Source organism: Ovis canadensis, chromosome 7, assembly GCF_042477335.2.
Source record: "Ovis canadensis isolate MfBH-ARS-UI-01 breed Bighorn chromosome 7, ARS-UI_OviCan_v2, whole genome shotgun sequence".
In the NCBI taxonomy this organism is placed as follows: domain Eukaryota; kingdom Metazoa; phylum Chordata; class Mammalia; order Artiodactyla; family Bovidae; genus Ovis; species Ovis canadensis.
The window spans coordinates 94,543,436-94,566,080 of NC_091251.1; the positions used below are offsets into that span (position 1 = coordinate 94,543,436).

General features: G+C 43.9%; 1 protein-coding gene across 4 annotated transcripts in view; it reads right to left on the bottom strand.

The window, feature by feature from the left end:
- Positions 1-22,645, bottom strand: part of DPF3 (double PHD fingers 3) — a 277,364-nt gene that overhangs the window by 38,184 nt on the left and 216,535 nt on the right. Inside the window, exons 8-10 of one of the 4 annotated variants that reach the window (XR_011258341.1) lie at positions 22,317-22,445; positions 18,042-19,443; positions 9,045-10,803 (exon numbers count right to left, since the gene is read on the bottom strand). Coding sequence is in view for 2 of the 4 variants with exons in the window: in XM_069596944.1 (XP_069453045.1) it covers positions 10,517-10,803; positions 22,317-22,445 (416 nt within the window). In the remaining 2 variants the exon portion in view is untranslated. Of the gene's footprint in view, positions 1-9,044; positions 10,804-18,041; positions 19,444-22,316; positions 22,446-22,645 lie in introns of those variants that run through there. The other 3 variants (XR_011258342.1, XM_069596944.1, XM_069596945.1) reach the window with 3 other exon arrangements.

Genomic DNA, 22,645 nt, shown 5'->3' on the forward strand with positions numbered 1-22,645 from the left:
TCTTGACATGCATAGGGGGGCTCTGCTCACATAACCATCTTAAACATCACATTCTGCTGCTCCAGAACTCAAAACACCCCTGACTTTCTCCCATTCCTGATTTTCATTTGCTGTGGATCAGGCCCCACCATAATGCAGATGCTACTTATATTACTAAGTCTCACTACAGCCCAGGACCTCCCCCATGCCCTTCAGACTCATCTTTATGGGCTTCAAACCTAGTGTCACTGGCACCTCTGAACTTTTGTTCTGGCATTCCCCACTATTGCCGTCAGCTGCCCGCCTTCTCTTTGCCCACCTGACTCTACTCATCTTTCCATGAAGACCTACTTCAGCCTGCATTCTGCTGATACTTAGATTTTGCACCAACTTGGCACAAAATTAGGTGGTCTTGTCTTAAATAATATACTAACCACCTGTCTCTCCTCCTTATGAGCAGAAAAGATGTCTTATACAGTGAACAGAGTCTCAGGGCCAGAAAATCCTCGATTAGAAATAGCAGACGCTACCAGTTGTGACTGCTATATCAATTCTATCTCCCTGAGCTCCAATTTCCATCTCTGTGAAATAGGAATAATAATCTTAAGTTGAAAGGACTAAACATGGCCTTCATAAGCTAACATCTGTAAGAAGCCCACTGATGACTAGCACATAGCGTTAGTCATTCAGGTACGTCCGATTCTTTGTGACCCCCACGGGCTATATAGCTCGCCAGGCCCCTCTGTCCATGGAATTCTCTAGGCAAGAATACTGGAGTGTATTGTCATTCCCTTCTCCGGGGGATCTTCCCAACCCAGGGATTGAACCCAGGTCTCCCGCATTGCAGGCAGATTCTTTAGCATCTGAGCCACAGGGAAGCCCTTACAGCACATAGAAAGTATCCCTCAAAGTTTGTTTCAATTCCCCTTTGCTCATCTTCTATGTCCTGCAAAACCTAGCACAGTATTGCCACACAGAAGGCATTCGATAAATGTTTGATTAATTGATCAGTAGCATAAAACAAGCCAATAACTAGAGGGTCATTATGTAAAGTAACAGTATGTGGTCAAAATGCATTGATCTATTTTTCAATTATAGATGAAATGTTGATGTCTAGGGAGGGAAAACGATCTATTTTAACTAAAGAAGTTTTCAAGATTTCAAACCACCAGCCAAGTAGAAGTTTCAGCACAAGTATTAATGCTAGCAATTCATCACGCCCCTCCTCCACCCCTTCTTACACAAGTCACCTCCATTTCCAACCTCTTTTATACTTCTGGACCACAGAAAGTTGACTTCACACACTAAATGCAGTACAATCCTTGCTACTTCTTTAAATCAAATACCAAACAAAACTAATCTATAGGTGTTCTTGTCTAAGTTTAGAAAGCATCCTGATCACCCCCTCTCCCAAACAGAATTTTTATATAATACATACAAATATAAAATTAACCTTCTCTTCTAATAATACCTTTCTTTCCCCACCAAGCTGGGGAGAAGAGAGTACACAACCAGGAATGTCAGTGAGGTCATTCAACCAAAATCCAGCTGAGAATAATTTCTAGGCCCTATATTTTGGAGAAGGCAATGGCACCCCACTCCAGTACTCTTGCCTGGAAAATCCCGTGGATGGCGGAGCCTGATAGGCTGCAGTCCATGGGGTCGCGAAGAGTCGGACACGACTGAGCGACTTCACTTTCATTTTTCACTTTCTTGCATTGGAGAAGGAAATGGCAACCCACTCCAGTACTCTTGCCTGGAGAATCCCAGGGACAGGGGAGCCTGGTGGGCTGCCGTCTATGGGGTCGCACAGAGTCGGACACGACTAAAGCGACTTAGCAGCAGCAGCAGCAGCAACATGAGCAACTATGAAGTCCATGTGCCAAGGCTGACACTGGACACGGTGGGGTCCGACCACGTGAGAAATGGGAATTCAGATGGAGTTTCAGCAAAACTGCTTTTACTTGCTGGCCTTTTGGCCTTACTGTCCTTTTCCACTGCTTTTTACTTCCTTTTACCCACATCGGGTATTTCTCTGAAGGAAAATCTCTCTCGCCACCGTGTTCTCTCCAGCTGGTGTCTCACACTATCAAAACAAGAAGAGTCCCCATGCAGGCTTGGGACAGTGCTCCAGGGTGCATAGGAGCAAGCGTAGAAGTGTATCTTAGTTAGTAATCATAATATGCACTCATGAGACTAATGTTTCCCTTGTCTCCCACTCCTTGGTGGTGAGACAGGCACTCTTTCAGGCTGCCCAGCTGCAATTCAAAGCATTGCAGAGCCAGGTTGGCCCCCAAGAGGTAATCTGGTCCATGCCCCTAATTCTACACAGGAGAAATGCTTGACCAGCAGCGAGTTCTATTTCAGCCTCAATTGTCAAAAACCCTTGATGGCGAAAGAAGTTCGTTAATTTGTTCGAAGGCCCAAGGTATTCCTCTTGTCCTCTCTAGAGACCAGAAGCAACTGGTCAGCCTCTTTTTTCTCAATGATACAAATAATGATGGTTATTAACCCATTAATCTCATCCTCAAGTTAAACAAGCCCAAATCCTTTAACCTTTTCTTAAAGGATTTATTTTCCACCCCTTTAAACAAGTTGTTAATAATCTTTTTGCATCTTTTGATTTTTCCACAGTCGCTCAGTCGTGTCCGACTCTTTGTGACCCCATGAACCACAGCACGTCAGGCCTCCCTGTCCATCACCAACTCCCAGAGTTCACCCAAACCCACGTCCATCGAGTCGATGATGCCACCCAGCCATCTTATCCTGTCTTCCCCTTCTCTTCCTGCCCTCAATCTTTCCCAGCATCAGGGTCTTTTCCAATGAGGCAGCTCTTTGCATCAGGTGGCCATAGTATTGGAGTTTCAGCTTCAACATCAGTCCTTCCAATGAACACCCAGGACTGATCTCCTTTAGGATGGACTCGTTGGATCTCCTTGCAGTCCAAGTGACTCTCAAGAGTCTTCTCCAACACCACAGTTCAAAAGCATCAATTCTTCAGCCCTAAGCTTTCTTTATAGTCCAACTCTCACATCCATACTTGACCACTGGAAAAACCATAGCCTTGACTAGATGGACATTTACACAGTTATTTTCAGCTAATTCGAACATGGTGGTATCAAATATTAAACAGGGGTGGAAAAGTATGGAAAAGTACTTCCCAGCCCTTGCCCAGTATTCCCAATATAACACATCCTGGTATCATGCTTACTTAAAAATAAACAACACAACACTCCTTCAACTAATGTTCCACTAGGACTTCCAGATCCATCTCAGCTATGATTGTGCCTTGCCAGGTGATCACTAACAGCACAGTCAACATAATTGTTATCAGTTAGGTTGGTGCTAAACTATTGATGACCACTGTTATCACCTCTCATCAAGTATTTTCTACTCTGGTATAAGGAAATATCTGGCGTAAGCACAAAAGGGAGGGTGTTGCTCACATCATGTTTATGTAAAATATAAACAGGATTTTCTTTTAGTTATTTTTAATTGGAGGATAATTGCTTTACAGTATTGTGTTGGTTTCTACCATACATTAACTTGAGTCATAATAGGATTTTCTAACTTTTGGTCTGAAGACACTTTCTCCTTCCAGTCTATGCCTAAAAACTGACAAGTGGGTGAACTCAGATGTGCTCACAGGGCAGAGCTTACAGCAAATGGAACTAAGATACAACCTGCCCAACTCAACCCCTGTCTCTTTTAAGGAAACTTGCAAATAAGTAGGGGAATTTAGCAATAAGCCCCACTAAAAGGTATCCTGAGATCTGAAAGTTATGTATGTTTCCAAACAATTGAGCTTCTTCTAGCAAGGGCTAAAGAGGACATCATGGATAAATTTGACATGGATGCTGCCACTTAGCATGACTAGCTCATAGACTAGCCTTCAGGATAATCTCCTATTCAATTTGTAAGGTTTTAATTCAATAGGATGCCTAGCATCAGGAATCTTCTCCACCATCCGAGGAGGGAAACGATTTCTTATCAGTTCTTTGGGGATGTGAAGTTAAGAAGGTGGGTGAAGTCTCCTGATTCTGAATATGACCACGCAAGAGTCTGAGTTCTTAGGAAGAAAGGTATCACAGTAACATCCTCAATACCCCCACAATTAACAATTTCAGAGAGCCACACAATCACAGAAGAATCAGTAGTCACCAGAGAGAGACCATTTCTCTAACTACAGCAACTCCACGCCTTCCATGTCAGGTTCCACTAAATACCCTTTATCATTTATTTGATACAGATGACACACTACTGCCTACGTTCACCAGGCCTGTAGGCACCATCTGCACAAATCTAACTATTTTAAAGTTGGCCTTTTTTCCTACTTAAGTTACCAGAGATGAACCATATTAGTCATCATGTCCCCAGAGTCACTATTATATATGACTAGTACATAGGCTGGTTGGATTATTGACAGATTCTTTAGGTAAGCTCTGCACTGTTGTAGTTTGTATTCGGGACTCAAGCTGGAAATTCTGGTAGACAGCTCTCTAAAATCTTGTGATGGAATTCTTGGCTCTGAAACATTTCTTTACATAGATCTCAATACAGCAGACATTGCTGACCCTGGAATGTACTCCTAGCCCTTCACCTGATGATTTGAAATTCTTCTTTTCCTCAGTCCTAAGACCTGGAAAATACCCGAAAATTATCACCACCCAACTTAACAGTATAATATAGTTGCTTTCTAAATCAGGATCAGCAAACAATGGCCCCTGAGCCAAGTCTGGTCAGCTGCCTATTATTGTAAATAAAGTTTTATTAGAACACAACCATGTCCATTCATTTACATACTAACTCAGGCAGCTTTCATGCTACAACTCCAGAGCTGGGTAGTTGCAAGAGGCGTCTGAACTACAAAGTCTGAAATATTCACTGTCTGGGTCTTTATAGAAGAAGTTTTCAAACCCTCCATTATAAACCACAAGGAAAACAAATTGCTTATTCGGAATAATCTTCTTTCCACCCTGACAAAACAAAGCCAAAAAACAACTGTGACCCAAGTGACTAGTTTTTGCATACTGCTTTGCATAAAATGGGTTTCCCTGTGGCTCAGACGGTAAAGAATCTGCCTGCAAAGCGGAGACCTGGGTTTGATCCCTAGGTCAGGAAGATGCCCTGAAGAAAGGATTGGCAACCCGCTCTAGTATTTTTGCCTGGAGAATCCCATGGACAGGGGAGCCTGGTGGGCTAGGCAGTCCATGGGGTCACAAAGAGTGGGACACAACTGAGCGACTAACACAGTTTCTTCACTTTCACTTTGCATAAAATCTGGTTTGACTCTCTTACAAAGTGTCCTCTGAAATAAGATACATAAAAGATATAAAATACTTACAAGAGAAATCTAAATAAAAATTCTAGAATGATAATAATAATATATAAAATACACTTAATATGTTGTTGTTTTTCAGTCTCTGAGTTGGATGGAGCTCTGCGACCTCATGAACTGCAGCATGCCAGCCTCCTCTGTTCTCTACTATCTCCTGGAATTTGCTCAAATTAGTGTCCATTGAGTCGGTAATACTATCTAACCACCTCATCGTCTGCTGCCCCCTTAATATAAACATAATATAGTATCAATATACTTTATACAATAAAATATAATTATATATAATATATATATATCCCTCCAGAATTTTTGTTATTTAAATTTAAAAGTGTTTTACATCTCATGATATATGATATGAAGTCATTTCAGTCATGTCCAACTCTTTCCAACCCCATAGACTGTAGCCTGCCAGGCTCCTCCATCCAGGCAAGAATACTGGAGTGGGCTGCCATTTCCTTCTCCAGGGGATCTTTCCGACCCAGGGATCGAACCTGGGTCTCCCACATAGCAAGCAAACCTTTTACTGTCTGAGCCACCAGGGAATCTCATATGTAACTTATTTCAGAAGACATTTTGTAAGATATCATATATGTATAAATATGTTTTATTTAAATCAAAAGAAGTTGTGAATTTGCTGGTTTGGGGATACAATAAAGTGAATTCAGTTCTAATCAAATGGAATAATTTGAAGTTCTTAGAAAAAAAAAGGATAAAAGGAATGTGATATAACAGATAACTCATCATCAATAATAATGTGAAGTAAAAAACATATCTTTAAACTTACAGCTGTGCCCAGAGTTTTAAACGGGAGATCTTTTAGAGGGTTGGATGGGGGAACCACATCCATTTTTTCCTGGAACCACATCCTGAATCCCTAACACATGATGAATAATGACCTAGCTCCATCCAGAGGGCCACCAAATGACCGTTCCCATCATGTAACAGGTCTAAGTCAGGATACCACCAGACACACTCACAGGCTAAGTCAAGGATCTGCTGTCATGATGGAGTTTGGTCCAGGCAACCTAACCTCACTTCTTCAACTTTCACCACCTGGCTGGTGAGCTGCCCCAAAGCCTTCAAAGGGTATCTGCTACATGCTCACATTTGATTTCTTCCACACAAAGTGGTTCTTCAGTATTTTCAATTTATAACCAACATTTTAAAATGGGGAGATCTCCCAAATATTTAAATATTTTGGCCCCTCTTGAAAAACCAGAGGACCTGGGTACCCTGGGATCACGTTCTTGCAGGCAGCACCACCTTGAGCTGCGGGAGCTGCCTCATTCAGAGCACAGGTGCTCTCAGGAGCTCTCTGGCTCTCCATACCCCCCGCCACCCCTCTCTGTTATCCCCCCTGTGCCCAAAGCTGAGCATAAAGGCTCCCTGGCACTGTTCATTTTCTCATCCCTGGCCTGTTTTACTCATTAAAGATACCTGCCCTGTAGGCATCTGAATTCAAACCCAGAGCTAACTCTTCATACAAATTAATAGAGTGGATCGGCAAAAATGCTTGTTCAACTTTTTCCAAAACATCTTACAGAAAAATCCCAACAAATTTTTAGGTCAATTCAATATTTCCAAATGCATGAGGAGAAATGACTTCTTTTTCTCATTCTCTGGCTCACATGTACACGTTCCCCCACCCTCCTGGTCAGTGACCACCAACAGACCGAAAGCATACGCGTACTTTGCCAATAACAAACCGTCAGACATTTAGAAAAGGCAATCTCTGCCTCATGACTTGTCGTTAGAGACATTAGATTCTGCGGGGTCTCCTCTGTCCTCATTTACAGCTCCATGCTAGATATCTTGTCCCTACGAGCATCCCAAAGACAGTCTCTACAGAGAAAGCCTCTAGTCATGAAGTAAAACACACCCCAGGTGGGGCTAGTGGTAAAGAACCTGCCTGCCCATGCAGGAGACAAGAGAGATGTGGGTTCGATCTCTGGGTTAGGAAGATCTGCTGGAGAAGGAAATGGCAACCCACTCCAGTAATCTTGCCTGGAGAATCCCATGGACAGAGAAACCTGGCGGGCTGCAGTCTGAGGGGTCACAAAGAGTAGGACATGACTGAAGCGATTTAGCACTAGCACAAAACACACTTTAGGTAGACAGTATTTGCCCTTCGGAGGCAAAGTACCCTCTTCTAGGGTACAAAGTAGAAGAATTTCAGGTGCAATCACTTCCCTCCTAAGAAGATATTCAAATCCCTCTGAATTTAGGCATCTCAAATCTGAGTCACTGTAGGAAGTGGGTGGGCTTCCCAGGAGCACTAATGGGAAAGAACCTGCCTGCCAATGCAGGAGACATAAGAGATGCAGGTTTGATTGCTGGGTTGGGAAGATCCCCTGGAGGAGGGCATGGCAACCCACTCCAGTATTCTTGCCAGGAGAATCCCATGGGCAGGGGAGCCTGGCGGGCTACAGTCCATGGGGTCTCAAAGAGTTGAACACAACTGAAGGGACTTAGCATGCACACACAGGAAGTGGGTAGTGTGTAATAAATGATCAAAACTTATACTCCAAGTATTTATAAACAGATGAACAGATAAAGAAAATATAATACATACATGCAATGGAATGGCATTCAATCTTAAAAAAAAAGGGATGAATTCTGACATGTTACAACATGAATGAACTTTGAAGATATGCTAAGAGAAACAAGTCTGGCGAAAAGGACAAATACTGTATGAATGTACTTAGATGAGGTACCTCAAATAATCGAATTCATAGAGACAGAAAGTAGGATGGTGATTGACAGGAGCTGGGGAGGGGGAAATGGGCAGTGTTTAATGGATAGAGAGCTTCAGTTGAAAAAGATGAAAAAGTTCTTGAGATGGATGGTGGGGATGGTTGCACAACAATGTGAATATAATTAATGCCACTGACCATACACTTCAAAAAGTTAAAATGGTAAATTTAATATCATGCATATTTCACCCACAGTAAAAAGAAGAAAACCCTAAGGAGGGTATATTGGGGGGAATATCCTTTTTACTGCCAGAGAAATGTATAAAATCCATAATGTCTAAAGGAAGATGGAACATGCTAACAGCAGAATCACAGTGTCCTGTTCCATCTCCATCTGGCCTATGTGTGAGCTGGCAATGCTCAGGGGGCAAATCTGGCCTGAGAGGTTGGCCTGGTTCACTCTGACCTAGAGGACCCATCGGAGAAGTGTCCACCTCCAGACTCAAGGAGATACTTATCTTGGGTGGGGGGCAGGTTTACAGCTGTGCCAACTGGCAGCTTGGGGAGGCTACACCACTACCTTCCAGGAAGTGGAAGCATTAACCTCTCAGCTTTTCCCAAGCACACACTACATCATGCATTATTGTGCAAAACTATCTTAGCACAGGGTGTGACAGCAACACTGGATGGGTATCTTAGGTCGGTACACATAACCAAGCTCTCCATAGCTTCATTTTGGCCATGGAGAGGGTGGCGGTGGCTGTGGTGATAGGGGGTGGGTAACAGCAACTCTGGACTCAAAGCTCGGATGCTGGTACCAACCCTGGACATTGTTCACTGTCCAAGTCACCACCTATCAGCCAAGCCAGTGGCAGCCTCTGTTCTGGACTGTGCTTCTAAATAAAACAATGGGGCTCAACAGATCCTGGGCATGCAAACGGGCAGAATCCTTTCAGAAGCCCCTACTATAGGCCAGTGTGAAAGTTGAACTCATGGAGGATGAGGATGGAAAAGCAACATTTACAGAGATGCTATAGGAGCATTGGAAACAAGCTTTTATTTTAACTGAAACTTACACAAACTTAATACAAACCCTACATTATGCAAAACTTTATCACAATTCTACGCATGTTATAACTTGTGGAAGTTGGTTGGAGAGTGGATTATTATAATAATTATCATTTTGATAAAGGACATTTTCTATCAGAAAACGTCACAGAGAGGACAACAAAATGATTTTTTAAAAAAAGATACTCTTGGTGATCTCCCCCAGGGACTGGCCTTGAACGGACTGGCAAGAATTCTGTGCCCCTCCAACTCCCCTCGCTAAGGTGAAAGAGATATTCTCGGGCTCAGAACCATCCCACTAACACTGTCACCCAAGACTTTTCCTGAGAGGAATATCCAGCGTTAGACGGTACATTGATTATTATGACTCTGCTTAGCAGTGAGGGAAACTCAAGAGCCTGAATGCATGAAATCGGGAGCAAAACCCAGTGGCCCAGCCAGTCACCCTAGCTCCTTCACTAGGCCGCAGACACAGTGTTGAATGTGTCTCATAGGTCACATTCACATCCACTAACATGGCCATAAAAGGACACTTCACCCGCCTTTCTCCCCATCAGCAACTGAATGTGAGCTTTCCATCCGTCAGGCTGGCCTTCCTCGTCCTTGGGGACATCTAGAAGCCAGATCAGCAGAAGGCTTCCTTTGCAAGTCTCCTCTAGGAGTTGTCAGAGAACGGACTCAATATCATCCCAGCAAATGCTTATTTTTTGTTCTCTTTTTTTCCTCCTCTCTTTCTCTTTCTTCACTGGGTTATTTTAAACAAAGCTGTCTGTGTTTAAATCTGTTGAACTTGCAGAGATATATTTAATCACTAGATGGAATTCCTTTCAGAACTAGGCCTCATCAGACACGATAACCAGAAGGCAGGCTGCTTCTTGACATCAGATAAATGGGGCTTGCCTGGGGTGAGGGGAGAGTTTGTTTGTTTGACTGTTTTAGCGGGGAGTGGAGAGACTGCTGATAGCCCTTGTGGCTAATTTATTTCAGTCAAGTCTTAACACATAATCAAACACTTTCAATAGACTTTTGAAGAAGGAAAAAAAAAAAACCTGATCACTCCTCACTTACCACTTCCAACTTGCAGAAATAAAAATACCTAAAGAACATACATGGATGGCTTTTTAAAAAGCCTGAGAGAGCAGAGTTGATCTTTATTCTCTTATTAAAAATGTGGGGTATTTTTCCTTAGAGTTAATATGCAGTCTTTATTTTACAGTAAGTCCTCTATTGATTTTCATGTCTTCACAAAAATTGCTTTTAACTTTTAAAGTTGAAGGTATTTTAAACAAAAATACTGTGCCACATCAGCACCTTTTCTTTTAAATATTGAAATAAATAAAATAGTTAACTCTTTTTTTTCCCTGTAAGTCTGTTTGTGTTCAGTTATTTCTACGGTAGAGCAATTCCAGTCTGACCTGGATATTTTCTCACAGACACTTTAAAAAAAAATGTAATGGAGAATTAAAAAAAAAAAAGTCTTCTTATTGCACAAAGTGAGGCCATTCCCGAGACTTCTCTGAGCCGAGCTGAGTTGCACTGGAGGCTTGTCCACAATCCAGGCTCCTGTGTTGGCGGAAACACATGCGCAGGAGGGGGCCAGGCAAGGGAAGAGGAGGAGGAGGAGGAGGAAGAGGAAGAGGAGGTGCTGATTCTCGTGGCTTCTCTCCACCTTCTTCAGATACGGCTTGCTTGAAGGATGCCGGAGTCTCCAGGTCAGAGCGTTGACTGCAGAGGGAAAGGCAATGAAAGATAAAACAAAAAACAACAGCACAGGGCAACTGCCTAAAAAAGAAAGATTTCAATTTAAGGAAGTGGTGGAAATGAAATGAATTGGGGGGAAAAAAAACGGAAACAACTAACAATTTGCCACACGAATGAGGCCACGCTATGCACAACGAGCACCAGACTAGTTGTCCCTCGTGCCTTCATTCAACACCAGCAGCTCAACATCAGCCAGGAACAGGAGAGATCAGCTGCTCCTGGACAACAGAATGACACGAGAAACAGAGGGCATGGCTGGATTTTTAATTCCTAGGTGGCGTAGCAGGCAAAACTGGGTATTAGCAAAATGTGGCTCAGACAGTAAAGCATCTGCCTGCAATGCGGGAGACCCGGGTTCGATCCCTGGGTTGGGAAGATCCCTGGAGAAGGAAATGGCAACCCACTCCTGTATCCTTGCCTGGAGAATCCCATGGACAGAGGAGCCTGGCAGGCTACAGTCCACGGGGTCGCAGAGTCGGACCCTACTGAGCGACTTCACTTTCACTTTACTTTTTTCTCCTCTACTTAGAAATGAAACAATCTTTTCCCTGTTGAAATACCCCAGAAGGACCATTATGATAGAATATGATAGAATCTGTCACCTGTCACTTAAATGGAAATGAGTAGTATCTATGGTACAGGACCAGTAGTAGTCATAGCAAAGCCCAACGGGTGCCCCATTTGGTCTAAGGCGAAAAGGACACTGCTTCATGCATACGCTCTCATCCCCAATCCTGCCCCAGGGTGCCAGAATTACTCAGAGAGAAAATCAAGCCAAGATATCTGTTCCAGTCCTCAACTAGCCCAGTGATCCCCAGAGTCAGCCTTGGAACGTGGTGGCAGTTCAAACCAGGTGGGTCCCTTTAGCCTGGATGGGAACCAGTCAGGCAAGGATTTTGCTTCTAGCTGAAATGAAGTCTGCCAGGTTATTTTGGTCTTTGGAATGGAGTAGTCGGCACAAAGGAATAAGCAATAAAACCAAGGACTATCACATTTCACCCCAAGAAGCAGTTCCTGAGGGCAGAGATGGGTCTCCCCATGGTGTCCAGCTCACTCTGAGTGGGGAGGGGAGGAGAGGGAAGGGTTCAACTGTAAAGCGGCCAAGCCAGCAGGGAACAGAGTTCAAAATGTAATGAGCTAAAAAAAAAAAAAAAAAAAAGAGCTGCTCAGCCTCTTCCAAGTTGCACCTCCCCTTCCCATCCCCCATCGCTTCTGGTACCCAAGGCATCACTGGTCAGATGTACAGGACTGGATTTGATGCACTTGCAAAGCCAGGACTCTATCCATCCACCGATGCTTTTAAGACTGAGAAGGGCCTCATTTCCACCTACCGCCAAGCCCTCCCTATACCCCTGTTCCTGAATCTTTCCTCTGCATCCCATCCCATCCCACTGCCCCCTTCTTGGATCTGTTTCTCTGCTGTCCCTTCCCAGGCTCCCCTCCTCACCCTCCCCTGTGCTCATCTCTTCACTGTTCCATCTCCTCCAGCCCCTTCACTCCAGCAACAGAACCAGCTGGCCTTTCTTCAAAGCCCCCAGAGAGCTCTTGCAAGTTGGGCATCCATCAGACTTTCACCCTCTGCCAGGAGTCTTCCAGTCCCTCCCGCAGTGGCCCAGATCCCCACCCACCCAGCCTTGTTTCATTGCTTGCTTGGTGAGTCTGTCTCATAACCATAACCCACATCCCTTCGATTTCCTCAAATTTCTACCTTTGACCCCCCAACACACACACACAAACACACTCACACACACATTCTTCTTCTACTCTAATTAAGCCACCTAGAAAGTAGCTGGTTGGTTCCCAACTTTTTGCTCCTACATCCATTTTTTCTTTCTGGGCCAATGTGGGCCACTGGGAATGTCCTGTTACATCTCAGTCTTCCGCTCTCAGCCGCCTTAAGGAGGCTTACTTCCCATCACTCCACAGATCTCCTATTTGCCCCTCACCCCATCTTCATGTCCTCATTCTCTCTCCCTCCCCCCACCACCACTGCCTCTGGTTCTCATTTACCTCCTTCACTTGACCAATGGATGCCGTGTCCAGCTATGGCTTCAACTTTCCTGCCAAGAAAATTTCTTGAGCATCCACTGTGCATAGAAGGAGATGCTAAATCCTTCCACTAATTAGTTCAGAAACATTGCTCAGTTCTGTTTATCTCAACAAACAATTATGGCACAATGGTGTCGGGTACTGTCCGAGGGACACGCATGACATCATTTTGCCCTCAAGGAGACACACCATCTGTTTGATGAGAAAGACTACCAAAAAAAATCACAATATGTTTTGCTAAGCACTAATGCTAAGGACATGGACAAAATGCTAAAGAACAATACTTAAACACTTTTTAAAAATACTGCGATTTTTGCCATTTTACGTTTCAGGCTGTGATTCCCAGTTTTTGCTTTTTATTCAGCACTATCTTCATACTCTCTCACAATAGACACCCTTGCCTACAGATTAAATAGCAATAGTCAAGCTACAGCTTTTTGTTGATCTGGATGACTTCCTCCAAGAAAATCTCCCTGACTATGGTGATTCACAGCAAAAATACTCACATACCATCCCATGAAACTCTTATATGTTTTTAACTACTTACTAATATCTAGTTTGCCCAGCTAGATTCCAAATAAATCCACTGACCCTGTGTTTAATTTCATCCTATCCTTCACAAGGCTGAGTTGCTATTAGTCCCTAGCCACTAAATGAATGAAAATATTATACTCTACATACTAGCTTAAACCTCAGCTTAAAGGCAAAATGTCTGTGTCACTCATAATGGAGTAAATCAATCCTGAATAGAGTCTGTAGATTGTAGTACTGCATCAGTGTGAATGCCTTGGTTGTGATCATTGCACTGTGGTTAACTGAAGAATCTGGATGAAGAGTATATGGAAAATCTTTGTATTATTTGTGCAAGTTTGTAAGTATGAAAACTATTTCAAAACTTAAAAAAAATTTAAGTCTTAGTTATTGGCGAAGGGCCAGTGTTAAAACACTTTGAAAACCTAATTGCAAATGCTTTTTAGCCAATAATTTAGTTCTGACAAGGATCTTCTGTCATTCTCAGCTGTTTTATAAATCAATCAAGTTGAACGATTTTCCCTATGCGGTTTTTCCTATTTTGAGTAAATGGTCAGAAATCACTTTTATTAAGCACAACAGAATCATATAATTCAGTGTTTCAGTGTTAGAAGTACTTGGGTATGTGACCCAAACAGAGTCTGAGGTCTTCACTCCCTGCCACCTCACCCCTCCACCCACCCCACTCCGATGTCACCACCAGCAATCACACTGACCATCAGTCAACCTCAGTTCTTTGGGGAAATTCATGAAAGCTTAGACACTGCCACCTCTCAACAGGATTCTAAGAGGATAATAGGCTGGGATTTAGGAGTTCGGTTTGGTTTGGGTTGGGTTGGGTTGGATTGATTTGGTTTGGTTTTTACAGCATCAGATGCCTCCTTTCAGTCCAGGGAGGTCTCGAGTGAAAGACCTCAAAGCCCTTGACTGATCGCACTCAAGAGAGACGAGACACCACCTACTGACCCTGGAACTTCAGACCAGTCATTTAACCTGGTCAAACCTTAGTTTCCTCATCAGCAAAATGGGTATAAAGAAAATCTATTTTATCTCACGGGGTTGTCTGAAGAATCAAGGTTAGGTAATATTGATTATGTATTGTGATAGGGTAAGGAATGTCCAGGGCTTCCCTGGTGGCTCAGATGGTAAAGAATCTGTCCAAAATGCAGGAGACTTGGATTCGATCCCTGGGTTGGGAAGATCCCCTGGAGAAGGGAGTGGCTACCCACTCCAGTATTCCTGCCTGGAGAATACTCCAGTATTCATTCCTGGTGAATTCCATGGACAGAGGAGCCTGGCAGGCTACAGTCCATGGGATTGCATAGAGTCAGACATGACTGAGCAATTAACACACACAAGGAACGTCCATATCCTAGGGATAGAGAAACCATGACAGAGATTCATGGAAACAAACTCACAAAGGGATTGAGTTCAGATTTTTCTACTCTAGGCTTCGACTCAAAAAAACACCTCACTCAGAAAATACATGTCACAAGTAACTTCACTTCCAGAAGTCAACAAAATCCCCCATAGAAAAATTCCTAACACTTGAGTCTGCTCAAACTTTAAGTACAAGTTCAAGATGATATTCATCAGACGTAACAGGAGGCATATTGGGATAATATTAATTAATTTTATTCCACCATGAAGTGAGAACCTCCAAACAGCCTTTAGTTCTCTCCCTGAGTAATGATCTTGTGTTCCCTCAAGTGCTATATAAAGGCAATACCAGGCTGCAGCCCATTAGGTGCAAAGAGAGATGCAAGGTAAGCAGGAAGACTTAAAGGGATACTATTGATGTGAACATCATGTTTTTATTAAATCTTTCTCTCTGAAATACCAGTAGCAAATCGCATTAGTGACTTTAAAGTACCTTTAAAAAAATTAAATGCAAATTCCCCACTCCCAGTGTTGAGAGTGATTAGAGGGTCTGCTCTCTACATAGTCTCAGCAACAGATGTAAAGGATTAGACTGTCCTAGGTAGGAAAAAACAACAGGTAGACAACAAGGATAATCACCTTTACAGAAAGTTCCCCCCAGGGGTTTTGTATGTTGCAACAAATTTAGAAGGTTCTACTATCTTTGATTCTCCTATCTTTGGGCTAGGATTCAGAAAATTAGGTGACATTTCTGAAGGATTTGGGGTGGCGTTTACTGAGCTGAGGACAGAGAAAATTAATCAGACCATTTTCATCCTGTTGACTCTAATTTATTTTGTACTAATATCTGAGTATCGATACTTAACAAAAGCAACAACAAAACGATAGATGTGCTGACTACTCACACAACTCTTGCAATTTCTGAGGTTGCAAGAAAGCAGATCTTTGTCCCTCATAGGCATCAGGAGGGAATGTCTAGACATGGTAGTTTAGAAGATGAGCTCTCTATAAAGTTGTGCACAGAATTTTAATTGGAATTATCTTTGGGGGATCTAACTGCTTACTCGTCAGTTTTGAAATTGCTTTTAATAAGACTGATTACCTTTTAAAGTTCTCAGGTGGACCTGAGAAAAAGGAAGAGACATATCTATATATACCTATATTCCATATATGGAACATACAAGGAGCAATGCAGAACTATATTAAAAGTAAATAGTATAAGTGCTGGAGTCAAGTTGCCACGGATCAAAATCTGGCTCCTTATTAGCTCTGGGACTTCAAGAACATTCCTTAATTACTAATCTTCAGTTTCCTCATCTGTAAACTGTGGGTAATACAAGCACCTACTTTACAGGTAGTCAAGAGGATTAAATGAACAGTTCCAGGGAAAACAGAACAAGGCCTGGCATATATATGGTTTGCCATTGCTATATAACGAAAGGAGGATAAACTATGACATCGACCATCAAGGCACTTGGAAAGCCAAGACAGCCAGCTTTCTCCTCCTAAGCTCCCTTTTAGAGTTTTCTTCGTTCCCCTTAAGACATCTGCCTCCAAGCAATGTCCATTTCCTTCTCTTGAATGTAACTCAGTCTCTCTGGGTTGATCTTTCCCAATGAAAAGTGAAGGACTTGAACTTGATCATCTTCAAAGTCCCTTCCGGTTCTTTTCCTGTCTTTTTTTTTTTTTTTAAAGATTGTAAATTCTGATACTATAAGCAAGATGAGATAAGGTAGTCAAGTAATGCTAAGATGCATGATGACATTCTCCTTTGCTAGACCAACTAAGAAAGATGAGGACATCTACCACCCTAAACAAGAGACACTGAAGATCAAGTTATGCCAGTAAAACAAGCAGGTGAGCAACAGCCATCCTCAGATAAATCTCTGCATGGGAGTTTGTTTAGACAGTTCATTCGTGGTTCCCCTTCAGAACCCCAAGCTAGACTCTGAAATTAGATGAAATTTCATAATTTGATTTGATTATGTGAGGGTTTTTTTTTAATTTCAAGTTCAAAATAAAGCTGTCACTGAGAATTTCAAGACTACAAGCAACTGCAAGATTTCAAATGACCATATAGATTGGTTGGATACATTTTTATTAGTGTAGAAGCTCATATTTTACCAGTGGGAGCAAGTTATAAGTCTATGAATCCAATGCCCGAGTCAAAGTAACAGAACAGATGAAGTAAAGGGGTGAAGAATAACAGCAAGAGCAGGTTGTAAGCCCCTCAGCAGAAACCAACTGGAACCAGCTACTCTGGCTTTTTCCCATGTGAGCATGCAGGAATATCACAGCGTTGGAGGTTTATGCTGTATTTTCTAAGAACAGGGCCACATACAGATCAGGCAGACCACCTCCCAAGTGGGTGAGGTAGTCACTCTCATTCTCTCACAGCTGAGCACAAACGCCCAGGAAAGCACTTACGTATTTTAAGCAAGAGAAAGGTGGAAGCCCTTTCTGTCTCAGGCTACCAGAAAGGGAAGCATAAAGAGTCCATTTGTGGGTTTCTTTGCTTGGTCCTTGCTTCTGTTGGGTTGGTATATTAGTTTAATGAGAGGTCCAATTCATGAGGCTTTGCAAAGGCTGGATTGTCAAAGCAGATCCTTCCAGACACTTACAGCCTACTGCCTGGGTGGCCTCTAAGGTCTCCCAACCCAAGCCAAGGGGCAGTGCCTACGTCTCTGCACCTACACTCTCAGGAAGGCCCGGAGACCCTGACCATGCTTAGGGGGGAGTTCAGAATCTTCACATCAACTGGGTTAAATGTTGTACCTAATCAGAGATCTTCTTTTAATTGGCACCTAGAGCAAAGAATTCCACCCTAGACATGCAGTCCGCTCACTCCTATGCCAGGACAGCAGCCAACTCCAACCTCAGTTCCCTGGGTTCTGCTTCCAGGCATAGCCAAAGGAGGCAGTAGCCAAGCACTCCCTCAGCCGTTTCTCTTGCAGTTGAAACCCCCTATTCTCCACACGGAGCCCCCTAGGGTCCAAGCAAGACTCACATCCCACACCTAGGCCTGGGCCCACAGAAGTATGCATGCACACACAGACAGTGGATGGCTGGGTAGAAAGATGCTCCAGGGGCCACTCCCACATGAGTAAGGGGGTCCAAACCCAGAAAAACAAAAGACAAGTCAGAAGAGGGGAAAGGAAAAAAGAAAGAAGGAAAAAGCATAAAGAAAACAAAACAACTAGGATGGTATTCCCTCATTATAAGACAAGTCAGCCAGGACATACCTTTGGACAAGGACCGCACAGCTGTTATCCTTGGAACTGGCAACGAGGTGGATGGTCTTCATCACCCCAGGGGCCTTGAGCAAGTGTTGCTTTGGTTTATTTCAGGAGGTGCTATTGGAAACATAAAACAAAGTGCCTGGAGGGCACTATAAAAAATAGAAGAAATATGGGAGACTCGATCATCCAATGGGTGTTTATATGTTTTTAGACAGGGGCGAGGGGAGAGAGAACTCTACGGTGAGGTAACGTTCTTTCTTCCATGAGCACAGCCTCAGGTGGTTTTGTCACAGCTGAGTCCATGACTTTCTGCTCAGAGTCCATTCCTGAGTTTGGAAATTGCTCTTTGCCAGGAGGAAGGCGAGGAAAAAACCAGCAACAACAAAACAGCAGCTCTGCTGATGGAGGAAGAGGATCCCGCAGGCGCTGCTGGTTGGGGCCCAGGCACTGGAGGGAGGCCACACATGGGCGGCCTGGCTTCCCAGGAGCTGCTGACACGTTCTTGCAAGCAGGGAGGAAGATGGGAAGGTCGAGGAGCAGAAGTGGGGAGGGTCTGCTGTGGGGAGCCGCCGACTCCATGGGGTACAGATGGCGCCACCCTCTCCAACCGAGGACCTCCTCCTGATGGGGTCGCCTTGGATCAATCCTCCCCCACAGAGGCTTTCTTCTACATGGAATATTACTTTCACTTATTTGATTTCCCTTCTCTCTCCCTCTCTGTCTCCAAAAAAGGAGGTCTACTAATATTAGCTAGAATATATAAATAATCATTTTTTTTAACATTATTGGTTCTTTGTTTCCAAACCCAATGTTCCTCCTCTCTTCGTTTTGCCAATAAATAGGGAAACTGAGGAAATCAACTCTGCTCATGTCAAAAAGATCCCCCCCCCCAAAAAAAAGAGTTAATCCACCTAACTTCCCGTATCTATGGAAAATAAATAGTACATCACAAGGCCGTCTCTCTGAAGGACTGTTAATTCTGCTCTTTCGTTCTGCTTCCTTTCAGTAGTTTGTGCTTCTGCTGTACGTACCCTAAACAGAGGGAAAGGAGGGGAGGAGCGTGTGGAAGGTGAGAGGAAAAAGCCAGGATGAAGGGAAAATCTAAACTGTCTTTCACTTAAAAAAAAAAAAAAAATAGAACCAGATCAATGACCAAAGTCCCAGGGTGATGGCTAATTGCCCAGAGAGTCTGTCCCGTGCGTTTAGCAACTGCCCTTTTTATCAGCTGTGGGCGAACCCCGGCCACTGCGACGTCCTCGGCAGGAGCGAGGCTCTTCCAAATCGTCCTCGTCAAAGCCGTGGAAAGTCGAGGTGTCACTTTCTGACGTGGAACCGAATAAGTCCTCCGTGGTGCGTGCTGCGGCCGCTGCCTCCTTCTCCTTCCTGCCTTCTCCTCCCAAATGAGCTGACATGTATGATGAATATATCAGCACATGGGTTAAGCAACAGACAGCATTATTAATATTCTTATTACATTATTACAGTGTTATTCTTAATAGCAAGATCATACATCATTCCACACCAAAGGGATTAACTGGGTGCGTCACCTGGTGACAGGGGTTTGGGGTAAGAGGACAAAGGCAACATTTCCAAGGAAAAGGGTTCTCCCCTCCCCAGAAAGGCATCATCTCTACTGCAACATATTTGTCCGCAGCTCTGACAGCGCCAGATTCAACCACGATCTTTTCCTTTCTTTTCTTCGAAGGCACACATTCACGTGCACGCTCGCTCCACCCGCCCCAGACAATGAGTTTTTCTGGTGGTTTTTAAGCCTGGTTGGTATTTCTTTGGTGTTTTCAGTTGGTGTTTCTTTGCACAATGTTTGTCCTTCATTTTGACAGTCAGCTTTACAAAGGTATTACTGTCAGATAACCCGGTCAAGGTGGTTAAGCCTCCATCCATTTTATTTTTATTTTTACCCGTTTCTAATCCCATTCTTCCCAAACCCTTTCAATTCTGCCCTTACAACATGTAGTTCATTTGCACTGAAAGCGAAAAGAAGTTGGAAAGTCTGATAAGTGGTAGGTATTCAAAGAGTCTCTCGTTTTGTTTGTCCCTAGAGGACAGGTCTGTGCCCTGCACTCACACACACGCACATTCACAAGCACGCATATGTGCACACGGGCATGCAGGCACGTGAACGCACACTCCAGGTCTTAAACACGCCCAGGTCTAAGTTACTCCAGAAAGTCTGGGGTTGTTCAGTCTAACTCAGAGCACTCGGAAAGTGGGAACTAGGGGTGGGAAAGCTGAATAAAAGACAGTATCCTGAAATCTATAAAACTTGGGTACACACGCCTTCACGTTATAAATGGGCCCCAGGACTGCCCCTGTTGAGGTCACAAGGCTCCCCTTACAGTGTCAGTTTCAGGGATCTCATTTTTACTCCCAGGAAAAGTAGGTAGTGGAGTAGATGGGAAGGAAAAACAGCTTTCCCGAGCTCCACACTCTTCCTTGCAAGGACTCCAGGGAGGCCCTAGAGAAGTATTCACCCACCTGCCTTCACAAAGCATATCCCATGGGCTAATGCCACCTGTTTATTCCCCAGAGGTCAACTATTTCAGGAACATCAGAGTCAGACCTAGACTAAATTATCCACCAAAACGAATCCTTGGTGAATGCAATGAGAACACCTAGGCTGGTATAAAACGGCCCCCTGGGTCACATAGCAGACAGATCCTGGGAAGAATAAGCTGAGTTAAGGCTGTGGGAGAGAGAGGCTTTGGATAGGAAAAAGCAGCTCCCCACTTCTGGTCCCCCATGGATCACATTCAAGTACCCCATCTTTTGTAGGAAAGGAAGAAGGGACATCTCAGCAGCTTTCACTGAGAATTCTGAAGCTGCCCTCTCTAACCCATCCTCAACCCCCAGCAGTCCATACAAATCTGACTAGAATATCTTGCCACCAAGTAACTCTGCTTCTCGTGGTAGAGATTTTGTCTGATGGCTTTCTCTTTAAAAATGCTGAACTGAATTTCATTTGCTTCGTTTTCTTTCTGAGTTTGCTTCATTTCCAAGTTTCTAAATCCCAGAGTCCATTATCATATGGGCCCCCTTGTCTAAGCTGGCACCAGTAGAATAAAAAGTTCAACATTAGGTATCACATTTGCCAAGTAAGGAACTGACAGAATTGCACAGATGGGCCACCCTGCCAGGGTCCTTGAGCATTAAATGTGGGGGGTTGTGTGCAGTGGAAACTACAATGCTCTTCCAGTTACTGATTTGCCATCTTAAACCTTAAACAATCCAAAACCAAATATCAACGGACTAAAAGCTAAAGTCTGAGGACAGAGCCAGGGAAGAATTGAGCTGCCATAGTAAAGCCAGGTGTGGTCATCTCAGGCCCTCTCTCAGGACTAGGAGTTGAACAGATGCTGGGTAGAAAGGTGGGAAGGAGCCATGACTCCCAGCTGCTGGAACCAACCATCCAGCAGAACTGAATTCCATCTACTAGTCAGCAGACGATGAGACTAAAGATGAGTCTGAGACTTTCCTCCCTGCCTTGCACTTGAGCCTCATTACAACACAAAACAATATGAAAAGCCAACCATGATCCAGCATGAAAGAAGCAAAACAAAAGCCTGAAGACTGAACTCATTTTAAGAACGAAAGAACAAAATCAGGTTTAGTCTTTGAATAGATTAAAGATGAAAATTCAAAACATCCCAAGCCTACTCCAGAAGAGCCCTAAGAACGCCTGCCCTTTTGCCTCCTTGATCTACCAGGCTCTTTGGTTTTCCATATGAGAAATGGGATGAGTGGCCAATGGAGGTGGTATTCACGCTGTTACCCAGAAGCCTAGGGGTCTCTGACTTCCCCACAACTCCAGGTGTGGCAGCTCTCCCAACATTCATGTCTCCACATTCTTCCGGTTTGCCCCGGGCACTTCCACAGAACAAACACGTCTTTTTGTGACGTGCACATCACCTGATACAGGAAACACACTGCCTCTGTCTCCGGCTGTTTCCACACTGTCTCACCGTCGTCCATAACAACACACACCAAGAAATATCCACCTCATGGAAAGGCCGGACAGACACAAGCCCACGCCTTCTTCTTTCCCTTTTCCCTGGATCCCAGAGCACAGATTTTAGTTCTTAAGACTCAAGAAGGAAAAAACAGTCAAAATAACCTGAAAATCCCCCTTGCACTCGAAAAATCACCACCATCACTTCTGGACCCACCCTTCAGTCCCTGTCCCCAACAAGATGGCAGAGGAATGAGAGTGGAAGAGGTCCTGGTCTATGGGCACACGATGAGAGAAGGGGCCACACTCACCAGAGCGTCCACAGTCTGCACAGGATACCAGCTCCTCCGGCCTCCCACTCTTCTTGTTCATGTTGGAGCCCCCCAGGCAGAAGTCACAGTAGTTATTGGGAATGACTGTCCCATCCGGTCCTTTCTGGGCTGTGGAAACATTTTTTTAAAAATCCAGTGTTAGGCTGAAGTGAGTCTCCACTGGCCCCTCTTCTCCTGCTGGTGTGGCTGAATCTGCTCCAGAAAGAATATGAGGTTTAGAATCCGAGGTTTGGTTACAACCAGGCTGTTTTCTTGGGCCAAGTTTTATGATTCTCCTCAGTTCAGTGGTTCTAATGTCTTGTAAGCCA